Raw genomic sequence first — 12471 nt, forward strand, 5'->3', positions numbered from 1 at the left:
GTAGATATCTGTTAGTTCCATTATTATTTCTCTGTTTAGTTTCTGTCTGGATGACCTGTTCATTTGGTGAGAGTGGGGTGTTGAAGTCTCCCATTATTATTGTGTGGGTTTCTATGTGTGATTTAAGCTTTAATAATGTTTCTTTTACAAATGTGGGTGTCCTTATGTTTGGGGCACAGATGTTCAGAACTGAGACATCATCTTGATGTATTTTTCCTTTGGTGAATATGAAATGCCCTTCTCCATTTCTTTTGGTTAGTTTTGGTTGGAATTCTATTTTGTTCGATATTAGGATAGCTATATCAGCTTGTTTCTTAGGTTTATTTGATTGTAAAATCTTTTTCGAACCCTTTACTTTGAGGCAATATTTATCTTGTTGAAGTGTGTTTCTTGTATGCAGCAGAATGTTTAATCCTGTTTTGGTATCCAATCTGTTAGCCTCCCCTCTCTCTAATTTTTGTGCATTGGTGTTTTACCTGCATGTGTGTCTATTTGAGGGTGTCAGATCTTCTGGAATCCTCTCAGACTGGAGTCACAGAGAGTTGTGAACTGCCATGTAGGTGCTGGACATTGAACCTGGGTATTCTGGAAGAGCAGCCAGTGCTCTTAACCACGGAGCCATCTCTCCAACCCCATTGACTGTGTTCTTACACTGGTGTTTAGGCATCTGGACTTGGGGTGATTTTAGGTCTAGATGTTGATTTCTGTGTTTGTCTTTGTTGGATGGGTGTTTTGTTCCTTGGTTTTTCTTTTTCTCTCAAGTCTCCTGGCTTAAATGGCCAAGGGTTCTGGTGACTAGCATGTCTTCAGGTTCAGAAGGGTGTCCTCTCTGGGGTTTTGGGAGCTATGGGTTCCTAGATCTGGTCTGTATTCCAGTAAAGCTGAATTCTTCTGAAGTTGTAGGCCAGGGTATGGAGCTAGGGATGAGGAGTTGGAGGGTGTGGGGGTGTGTGCAGTCTGGGGTTGTTGGGTGGGTTTTAATGAGTGTTAGCTGGTGGTGGGCAGTGTCTTAGCTGAGGTTCCTTAAGCCCACCTGGTCTTTGGTAAAGCCAAAGACTTCTTTCAAAGTTGTAGGCTGAGATATGAGGCCCAGGGGTGGGGGTGCAGTCTGGGGTTGTTGGACAGACTTAAAGGGGTTTAGTAGGCAATGGGTGGTGTCTTCCCTGGGGTCCCTAGGACTGCTCTGACCTCTAATACAGCTGCTAGGGCTGTGAGCCTTAGTGTGAAACTGAGGGGAAGGGGTGCCTTAATTGTTTTTTAAATCCAAGAATCACTATAATAGTCTTTATAAACTCTCTTAAGGATATATTTTTATTTTGTTTTTTATTTATTTTTTAAATTATGGGGGGTTATGAGCACGTGTGTGGGGTATGTGCACATATGTGTGTGTGTGGGTATGTGCACATGAGTGTGTATGGGACATGTACATGTATGTGTGCATATATGCACGTGTGTGTATATGTATGTACACATGAGTTGGGGCATGTGCATGCATGTGGAGGTATGTGCACATATGTGTGTGTGGGGGTATGTGCACATGAGTGTGTATGGGACATGTACATGTATGTGTGCATATGTGCATGTGTGTGTATATGTATGTACACATGAGTTGGGGCATGTGCATGCATGTGGAGGTATGTGCACATGTGTGTGGGTTATGTGCACATGAGTGGGGGTATATGCACAAGTGTGTATGTGCACATGTGGGGGGGCATGTGCATGTGTGTGGGAGTAGGTGTACATGAGTGTAGGGAGATGTATGCATATATGTGGGGGTATGTTTCTAAGTGTGTGTGGGAGTATGTGCACATGTGTGTGGGGGTATGTGCACATGAGTGCAGGTGCTTGGGAGGCCAGAGGCATCACATCCATGGAGCTAGAGTCACAGACAGTTGTAAGCCACCTAGCATAGATGCTGGAACTGAACTTGGATCTTTTTGTGAGCACATGCTTGTAACTCCTGAGCCATCTCTCTAGCCCTGGTAATTATTTTCGTTTGAAGAACTTTTGTCTAAGCAAGATTAAGTTAATGATGCTGTTGCTCCAAGTATAATTTGATAACTAGTGGTTCACTTTTATGTCCCTTTACTGTTCTCATATGCTTTGCTTTGCACAAGGTTAAAGGGCTGAGCTTGGAGGGTGGGAGGGACTTTTCGTGGTGACAACTGTTTGGAAATGCAAGCTCTCCAGCAGAAAGTCCCAGTTCAACTTGCATTTGTTACCTGCAAGTAAGACTGTCCCAGGCCAGCAGCTTGCCTCATGGAAGGCAGTTCGCACCAGGAGACTTGATTAGTGCTAAGGCAGGGCTGTGTTTCAAGTATGTAGAGGAGGGTGGATAACAGAGTAGGAAACTCATCTGCCTTTGAGGATGGCTGCAGGTAAACACTGGAGCCTTGGCTGCCCTCTTTATCATGTTTTCAATAGCCACTTACCTCAGACTCAAAAAAGGAAAATTCTGACATCTTAATTTTAATGTGGGCATTTGACCCAGTACTTGAGATAAATATAACCCTGTGTAGTGCGGAGACGGGTTAATGGGAGATGGTTGGCATTCTTTCTTGATAGAGGCATGGCGAGAGGAGAGGGAGGGGGAGAGGGAGGCAGGCAAGGAAGGAGGCAAGCAGAGAGAGAGAGAGAGAGAGAGAGAGAGAGAGAGAGAGAGAGAGAGAGAGAGAGAGAGAGGCAGACAGCAGCAGGACAAAGCAGAGCTAGGAGAGCCCCCCGCAGCCTGCCCACTAACGTGATATTTACCAGACCTGGCCAGCATGGTTGTCCTGACTCCAATGACTTTGGGAATTTATCTCCAACTCTTCTTCTGCTCCATCGTATCTCAGCCGACTTTCATCAACAGTGTCCTTCCAGTCTCAGCAGGTAACTGATGACCACGACTTTCCTCGCTTCCGTCTGGCAGGGGCAGAAAGTGGGGTGGGGTTGCTCAAGATTGTCTAGCAATATGTCCCGATATTTTTGACATTCTCCTCTTAGCACAGGAAGGCTCGGGGGAGATGGTCACCCAGGATGCCTCCTGTCACCCGAGCTTGTCTCCGAAGGCCCTTCTGTCCTTGCTCTGACTGTTGCTACTCAGCTGCTCAAAGTCAGACTATAAACCATGCCCCTGCCTCTCCTGCCTGCTTGCTGCATGATTCATTTGGGGCAGGAAATTGGGAGCTGGGGAGAGAGAAGTGAGCCCCAGGTGTTTCTATAAGTCTATCTCTGACCTCCTCCCAGTGGGGCTTACCTCAAGATGCCTGCCGGGGAGCAAACATCTCTCTGTTAACCTTGCTGAAGGGCAGGGGGTTCTGCCTGGCCTCTGTCATCGGGGAATCCCTGTCCCTTGCTGGCTCAGGACTAGGCTTTCCTTCTCCTCAGCCCCGGCTGCTCTCCTGTTGGGCTTTCTTCAGCTCTGACAACCTATATAGAGGCACTAGGAGTAGCGAGGGCCTCCAGAGGGTCCGCGGGCCTGGAGCCAGATGGGTGCATCTGCTGGGTGCAGGGCTGGGGAAGGCGCTTGCTTGGTCAGCCAGCCTGGCAACCTTGGCGGCAGGCACCAGGCTGTTGTCATGGCCCTGCCTGACCTGGTACAGGGGAAGTATTGGGTTACTTTTCAAACCTTTCTGAGGAAATTGGGTATCTCCAGAGGGCCTGAGGAAGGCAAGCAGACCCCAAGGCTTGCTGCTTGTCTCCTCGCAGCTCCCTCATGCACCAAAGCCACGGCTCCAAGACACCTTTAGCCTGTTTCCTAGGCAGCGCAGTTGATTCTGTGTCTTTGCCTGTGAAACGCAGGGAGGGCATTCCTCTGGACCCACCCCCAGCCTCTCTCCATTCATAAAAAACAGCTCCTGGGCAAGCTGTGCTGCCAAACCCTGCAGGCCCTAAGTGAGTGACAGGGAGATTGCCGTGAGGCTAATTATACAAGTGTGAGAAACAGAAGAAGTGGGAGACGGGAGAGGCCAGGAGAACACTGCGGGAGGAGGGAGGCAGGAAAAGCAGGTGGCTGCCACCAAGAGTGTGTGTCAGCATGTCTCCCACAAGTTCATCTGGTCTGTGGAGAGGTATTTTCCTATCCACAGGGAAGCCTGATCGGCGAGTGTGGCGACCCCCCCCCCCCCATGACTGCACTTGAGAAGCTGAGGCAGAAAGATAGTGTGTTCAAGACTGGCCTGGGTTTCTTAGTGAGACAGACCCTGTTTCAAGAATCCCAAGAGGACTCGGTAGCTAATTTGATCCAACCTAGTGTTTGTTTCTTTGTTATATTTGGGTTATATATTTCTTTGAGAATCTGCTGAGGACTTAGGAATTAGGAAAACTCGATTCTCTGGTTTCAGCTCCGCCTCTCATGAGCGGTCTGGGCGACAGTTGGGCAGAGATGATAAGCACCATGGGGGCAGGGAATGTGTCATCTTTTGCGGCTGTAATTATAAATATTTCCAGGGTCAGAACACTGTTGGATCTGTAGATGCTCCATAACTACTTGTTGAGTGAAAGAACAAAAAACTCCCCTGTCTGTAGGTTGTGGGGGTTGTCCACATTTTTAAATTATTTATGTAAAAAAATGCAAAAAATTTATGTCATTAAGGCCTTCAAAAATAAACAGAAAAGAGCCTGTAATTAGAACTGCCCACTTAGAAGAGACCCTATGCAGTGTAGCCATCTCTTAGAGAAGGGTTTTTGCAGGTTGTACTGGTCAGGACACAACAGTGACAAGATGCAGTTTGGATGGTTCAAATGTAAAAACTTGAGTAAAGGGCTCACTTTCGGGTGAGTCGGGTCACCTGCAATGTTGAGAGACACAGGGATTTGTGACTGCAGGAAGACATTACCATCCTGTGCTTGAGAAGGAAGTGGGGAAGTGGATTCCAGGAGCCTTGAAGCCTTGCAGGAGGGCTGCCAAGCATAAGTGAAGTCACACAGGGACCCAGAGCAGGGAGGAGGGGAGTTTTCCATCTCTCTCTCTCTCTCCCATCCCGACCACCTACTGGCAGAACCTCCCATCATCCAAACCCCACCCAAAGCCGAGGTCTAAGAGTGGAGCTCCTTGATGCAGACGATCAGTGTGTGGGGCACAGGGGCGGAGCCTCCAGCGAGGGAAACACCACTCACCTGCCCACATCATGCACAGGCTCACCCGCCCTTCCCCTTTTCTTCCTTCCTCCTTTCCGTCTCCCTCTTTTTCCATCCTCGTTACTTCTTTTCCCTTTTCATAGTGCCAGAGATTGAACCCAGGGCCTTAAACAAGCCCTGCAAGCACCCCAGTGAGGAGCGACACCCCTACCCCTCAGGCCTCTGGAAGCCTCACCAACCCTGGATCTTGTGGTTAGGAATGCAGGCTTCAGACATTTGGCCGAACAATGAGGTCAACCAGGAACACGGCTACCAGTGTAGCACAAGTACCTGCTGTCCCTCCCTGCGGGAGTCGCTTCACTTTGCTTCCCTCCTCGAGTGGCGGTGGCTTCCCCAAAGCACCGTCCTGAAATTAGTTCCTGAGTCAGGCTGACAGCAGCCCTTTCAAATACCCGCCTACATTCTGACTGATCTCATGTCCCCTAGCCCGAACTTTGTACGTCCTTACTGCTCTGAAGAAGGTAAGCTGGGTGGATGCTGAGGCGAGAGGCACCAGGAAAACTGTTTCTCTGGGCCACTGTGTCTGCTGTGTGCCGGCAGTGTGTAGAGTGCTTCGGGGTCTCTCAGAGGCCAGCGGGATGCAGCCTGTGTTCTAGGGGCCGTGTGGAAGCACTGGCTCTGAGTTCTCCAGGACTGTGGTGGAGGAAGGTCTCGCTGCAGGAAGTGCTCCCCCTCATGGTGGGGTAGGCACCCTTCCTCCTCTTCGGGAAGGACCCTACTGCTGAACCACGCAATAGCCCCAGCTCTCTGAACCAGGTGTGCATTACCCAACAGCCTCCACTGGGTCGCAGAGAAGACCAATCAGGGAGGAGAAAGCACCGAAGAGACCGAAGTTGTGAGTTAATCCCAGCTCTCGAGTTCAGGTGTTTGACACTACTATCTCAGGCTCTTGTCCCAGTCTGTTAATGTTGAGCATCATTCTTCAGGCTCACACGCTGCCTGTGTGTGATGCAGTGACAACAGGCAGATTTTTTCTTTTTTTTACATTTTTTATTAATGTGTGATGGTAAGGGGTGCACATGGTCAGAGGACAACTTACAGGAGTTGGTTCTCTCCTTCCCCTAAGTCCAGGGATGGAACTTAGTTCTCCAGTCTCAGTGACAGGTACCTTTACCTGCAAACCGTCTAGCTAGCCCGAAAGGTAGATGGCAAGTCTGATTACAATAAGCAGAGTGTGATGGTGCACACCTGTGATCCTAGCACTTTGGTGACCTGAGGCAGGAGAAGCTCAAGTTCAAGGCTATTTGGGCTAAATAGCACGGTGGGGAAGAAAAATGGTGAAAGCTAGGGAATGGTTTTGAAACCACCAAGAGAGGTTGAGGGGAACGAGACACGTGACCCTGACTGTAGGCAGCACAGGAACTGGTTTTCATTGTGGTGACCATGGACGGTCCAGTGAACACTGAAGAAAGGCATGCCCCCGCTGTGGTTCCCTCCAAAGGAAGGTACATCTCAGGACAGTTTCTGTTCTGAATACCAGGAGCCCGGAGTGGACTGCCTCAGCCATTTGCTGGGCAATAAGCTACCATCCGTAGTGTAAAACTAGAGTTGTTGATTACTGAAGTTCATGTTTTGTGGGTCACCCAAGGGTCGTCTCATCTGGCATGATATGGGCGACCCTGGCAGGCCTCTGTCTGGATCTGTAGACCAACTTGGTGCTAGTGCCCCCTTATAGGTAGAGCTTAATGACTGTGCTTACAGGAGGATAAGGCATAGGCCCAAAGGTAATGTTTCCGGAGGAACAGACCTCCCATAAGATGGATGTGATATCCACACACACCCTGGGGGGATGTGGAGCCATGCTCTTACTTCTTTGAAGAAGATGCAGAGGCACTGAGAGGTTAGTTAAACAGTGTACTTTAGGCCACACAGCTGGGCTGGAGATCTGGAGACTGGAATCCTGCCTCCATGTCCAGGGCTCATCAATGTAGACCAAGCCTGCTTCTGCCCAGATACTTGTGCAAGTGACCTCTTTAGTACTGCATGCCTCATCTCCCAAGTGCTAGGATTACAGACACACACTTCCACGCTCAGCTTGACCATCACTTTATAAACATGTACATGACTTGCCCAGCCACTCATTCATCTCTCTAGTACTTCTATTTTAGTAGGGGTCTAAAAAAAAAATCAGACCTAAAGGGTGTACTAGTGAGATGAGTTTGAGTCAGGGTGTTTGGGAGGATGGGACCCCCCTGTAACCAAGGCAATTCCACAAACTTCTTTAGGCCTGTGAGCCATCCTACCCTCTGTCTACATGGACACATACTCCTCTTCTGTAAAGGATTTCCCAGACAAGCAAGAAGGCAGGCAGGAACTCCCTATGGCATTTGTGGATCCAAATGTCAGGATCCAGATCAGGGAAAAGACACAAATCTAGCGTAGTAGAGTGAGATCACTTGGAAGGATGCGAATCTGTTTATGTGCTGGAATCCTCTCTTGCTACATTTTGTGGCCTCTCTGATGTCCAGCTACCACTCTGCTGACTGGAAGCCAGCCAGACCACCATCTGTGGGCCATCTAGACTCTGGCACTAGATCATGGGTCATTTGTTTGCGTCTGATGCTGATCAGCTATTGTTTAATGTCCCATAATGCACTTGCAAGCCGTCTCCTCTCATTTAGCTCCCCATATTTCCTCTGGATAATAAAATCAGGGAGGATTCTTAAGTTACAGGGCTCTCTAGGGGGTCCCAGGCCTCTGCAAGCCCCATCCCAATCCTCTATAGAAGCAGGGGCCTCCCCACTCCCAATCTCTCTGAAATCAGAAGTGGTATGGGAGATGGAAGGTTCTCCCTTTGGTCATCCTGACCTCCCCTGCACCCCTCCCCACTACCTTTCAGCATACCCAGGGCTGCCTTCCTCTGATGTATAATCACACAAAAGCAGCACAGTTTCTTTGGAGACAGAGAGCCTCTGACTTCCATGTGACATACAAGAAGCTGGTGACAGGCCTTCCTTAAGTGTTCCTAACGCTCATGAGTACTGCCCATGACTGTCACCATTGGCCCAACCTCTCTGTTATGAGCTCTCTGACAGCTACAGAAGCACTTGCTCTTTACAGCATCCCCCACAGTAGGAGGTCCTGTGTTTCAGCTCTGACTGCCACGGCTATGAAGTAGATGGTGATGAAGTTCATTTCACTGGGGAGGCCTCAAGTTCCTCGTCTGTAAAATGGGCAGAGCAGTCTCTGTCTCACAGAGATACTGTGGCAGTATTCGTTCATTCAGCTAAATTTTAATGAGAGCCAACTGTGCGCCAGCAAGTGGGTTGAAGCACACAGACACAGTTATTCTACCCACAGGGAACGTCTGTCAATCATCTCTGAGAACTTGTCCTAGCTGGCCTGCTGGTGACTGCCTTCATGCTTTGGACCATGGAGAGCCAGAGAGTTGAGGGTCAAATAGCTTTAATTGTTTATTTTATACTTTATTTCTGGCCTCTCCTAAAAACAGATCTCTTGGAAGGCTGACTGACCTGTGGTCCTGATCCCTCCTTTTGGGATGGCATGTCACTGCATGGAGAGTCCGTTTCTACTCATCCAGTGTCTCCACGCCCTCCTGCCTTACACCTGCTTCAGTCTTCTAATTATATCTACCACTTTGAGCCCCTCTGGGCATGTGACCCTAGGCCTTGGGGCCAGAAGCCCTGCTGGCTTGGTCTCTGCCTTTCCCTCCCTTCTCAGCCTCCAATGCCTTTCTAGGTCTCCAGACTCGGCACATCTGAGTCTGGAGGGAGCACTCCACATCAGTCCCTCATAACACAGTGCTGGAGGGAGCACTCCACATCAGTCCCTTATAACACAGTTCTGGAGGGAGCATTCCACATCAGCAACCCTCATAACGTAGTACTGGAGGGAGCACTCCACATCAGTCCCTCATAACACAGTGTGGGTACCCGACCCAGTTAGAACCATCTAAGGAGCTCACCAGAGGCTCAGCTTCTAAGCTGAACAGATCAATGAGGTCCAAATCTGTAGGCTGTGGATCAAGCATGGGCAGAATTTCAAGTTCTGGTGATCAAAGGTTTAGCCATGGCTAACCATTGCACTATAGCCAGCATCAGAGACAGTGAGAGCTTGTTGAAATGCAGTTCCTTGGAACCCAACCCAAGAGATTCTGATTCCTAGGTTCTAAGGTGGGCCCAAGCATCTGCATCACCATGGTGCATTCGATGCTGCTGGGCTGCAGGTCCATGGTCCACACTTTGGAAACCCTGCTCCAGCTCATTGCAGCTACTTGATTAGCTTCCTGTGGATACGGCTCACCTCCAACACTGGCATAAGACCCCTGTTCTCTTACAGTTTTAGAGGTCCAAAGTCTGAAATAATTTCCACTTGCGGGGAGGCCAAGGGCCCAAGGAAGACTTAGTTCCTTATCTTTTCTAGATAAAAGCTGTGTGTCTCAGATTCATTGGTTCCCAGCCTTCTTTCCTGTGTTCATATGCAGCCATGCTGCATCTTGCTTCACGTAGCCTTTCTTCTCAGATCTCCTTTCTCAGTCTCTTGTGTTTGTTTGTGGTGCTGGGGTGTGAACCCAGAGGCTCTGCACCTTTTAGGCAAGCACTCTAACACAGAGCTACATCCCTCAGCCTCTGCTCCTCTCTTCTAAGGACACCTGTGATCACATTTAGGAACCTCCTGGATTACCCAGGAACGTCTCCTTCCTTCAGATATCTTCGTTTCACTCACAGTGCCCTTTCCCACACAGGGTAGCGTTTACAAGTACCAAAGTTCAAGTCTAGACATCGGTAGGGGCCACTCAGTGTGCCACGTTGATCTTAAGCTTTGTTTAAATGCTAGCAGATTAAATGCAGCAGACAGGAATGTGGTGCAAGCTGTGTGTTACCTGGTGGAGCAGTGAAGAAGTGAAACTCAAGGTCAACGCAAGGTGTTTTCCTGAACTGGTCACCACACGGGTCACGGATTTCAATGCTACTGGGGACCCCAGGAAGATGGAGCTGGGATAGTTACCAACCAAGTCTTGGGAACCAAGCTTTCTCCCCAAATCATCACAGAGGCAACTCTAGTGGCATTGGGAATTGAATTTCTGGCATTCTGCTCCTTGGGGTCAAGTTCTATATTTCTTATAGTTTTGTGACCTTAGGCAAATTATCATCCATCACACTAAAAGTATCTAACTCATAAATACGTTCTTGGGATTGAGGAGGCTCATTATGAACACTACAGTGCTGTGCATAGTACCTGTCACGTAACCTATGAGATTCATACATTTTTTTATCTTGTTTCCAGAATCTCACTGTGTGTAGACACACACATCAAAAGGTTATAATTTACCCTTACAGTTTATTGCATCAAAACCAAAAAACCTAAATAACTTTTTGCTTAAAGCACTTAGTGAATTAAAGCAGGAAATTCCATTTTCTACCAGGCCCTAGAGAAGGAAGACGCTCTCCTTCCCTGGCCACAGGCTTCCCTGATGTCTTTAAAAATAAACCTGACAGGCTTCCATCTCTGAGCACCAAGCATCTCCCCATTCAAACCCGTACTTATCTCCCCATGGCAACCAATGAAAACACGGGGGAGTTGGGAGCTGGGGACAGCTGAGAGGAAGCACGCAGCTGGTGGAGTCTCACAGTCACCTATCTGGGATGAGGACTGAAAAGAGGAAGGAGAGGAGTGTGAGTGAGACTTGTGCAGACCCACCCACTTCCCGCCTCCCTGGACCCTCCTCTGCTCCAGCCCAGTCCCACCACCCTCCAGCTGCCGGGCTCTGAAGACTTTGGGAAAGCCCCAACAGCTGCCCTCTTGCTTCAGGGACTTCCCTCTGGGATTCACGCGCCAGGGAGGCCTCCTTAGCTTCAGTGACGTGGAAGGCAGGGGTGGGGTGACACCAGCCATGCTACTTGCAGAAACCTGCCTACTCAACTGGAGCTCCCTCTTGCTGAGACCCTCGTTCACTCCAGAGGCCAACTGGTGCCTTATCTGAGGGGTCTGCAGGGTCTCACTGCCAGGAGAGGTGGAAACTGGCTTGCTGCTTTCTGTTCATTTTGATTGGGGTAAACCTCATGGTGGTGCCTAGAAGCTTCCAAATTCTCCATGATAAGACAGAAACCAAATTCTCAACGTGGAGGGTTAGGATTAAGACCCCAGAGTCTAGAAGGCAGCTGGGCCTTGTGGGAGCCACATTGGTTTGCATTTGAGTGACATGCTCCCTCCCTGATGGAATGTCTGTGGGAAGCAGAAGCAGGGCTGGAGAGATGGCTCGTAGGTTAAGAGCACTGGCTGTTCTTCCAGAGGTCTTGAGTTCAATTCCCAGCAACCACATGGTGGCTCACAACCATCTGTAATGAGATCTGGTGCCCTCTTCTGGTCTGCAGTCATACATGCTATATACATAATAAATAAATAAATCTTAAAAAAAAAAAAAAAAAAAAAAAAAAGGAAGCAGATGTAGAAGCCTGAGGTGGCTTAAGGAGAGCCAGGCTCTCCGAATGAACTAATGGACAGTTCTTACAAGAAGCAAATAAGCCAACAGATATGTGAGAAAAGTTCAGCACCCTTAGCATCAGGGACATGCCAATCAAAGCTGCACTGATTTTTTTTTCACCACAGTCAGAATGGCTGTCATCAAGATAACCAACTGTAAATCCAGCTCTAGGGAGGCTGAGGCAGGAGGACTGATGTGAGTCTGAGGCCAACCTGGGTTACAGACTAAGGCCTTACCCCAAAAAACCAAAAAGGAAAAGAGAAGGAAGCAAGCAGCAGTAAACGCTGTGAAGGATGGGGAGGAGCAGAACCTTGCACACTGCGGAACCTTGCATACTGTGGAACCTTGCATACTGTGGAAACTTGCACATTGCTGGTGGGAATGCAGGACTATGGAGCCATGATGGAAGTCTGTGTGGAGGTTCCTCAGACACTGGAGAGAGAGCCACTGGATAGTCCAGCTATACCAGTCCTGGGCACATCCCCAAGAGGACTCTGCATCAGCCTTTTTCAGATATCCCCACACATTTGGGTTTATTATAGTGCTAGTCATAGAAACCAAGGTATGGGAGCTGCCTAGATGTCCATTAACAGATGAAAGGGTAAGAAAATGTGGAATGCAAACACAATGGGGTTTTCTTCAGCTGTAAAGAAGAAAACTGTGCCATTTTCAGGAAGGTGTCTGCAACCGGAGAGCATCCTGTTGAGCAAAACAAACTAGATTTAGACAAATACCATGTTTCTCTCAAATAAGGACTCCAGACACTATTCATAAACACAGAGATAATACATGTTTATAATTATCGTGCATAGAACTATAAAAACATTTATTTATTTATTTATTTATTTATTTATTTATTTATTTATTTATTTATTTATTTTTTGAGACAGGGTTTCTCTTGTGTA

General features: G+C 48.5%; 1 protein-coding gene across 1 annotated transcript in view; it reads left to right on the forward strand.

Moving 5' to 3' along the window:
• The first annotated feature begins 2661 nt into the window (after positions 1 to 2661).
• Colq (collagen like tail subunit of asymmetric acetylcholinesterase) overlaps positions 2662 to 12471 on the forward strand; it is a 55780-nt gene continuing 45970 nt past the window's right edge. Inside the window, exon 1 of the mRNA XM_028891290.2 lies at positions 2662 to 2871. Within this exon, the coding sequence (XP_028747123.1) occupies positions 2766 to 2871 (106 nt within the window). The 5' untranslated portion in view covers positions 2662 to 2765. The remainder of the gene's footprint in view (positions 2872 to 12471) is intronic.

Source organism: Peromyscus leucopus, chromosome 9, assembly GCF_004664715.2.
Source record: "Peromyscus leucopus breed LL Stock chromosome 9, UCI_PerLeu_2.1, whole genome shotgun sequence".
NCBI classification, from domain to species: domain Eukaryota; kingdom Metazoa; phylum Chordata; class Mammalia; order Rodentia; family Cricetidae; genus Peromyscus; species Peromyscus leucopus.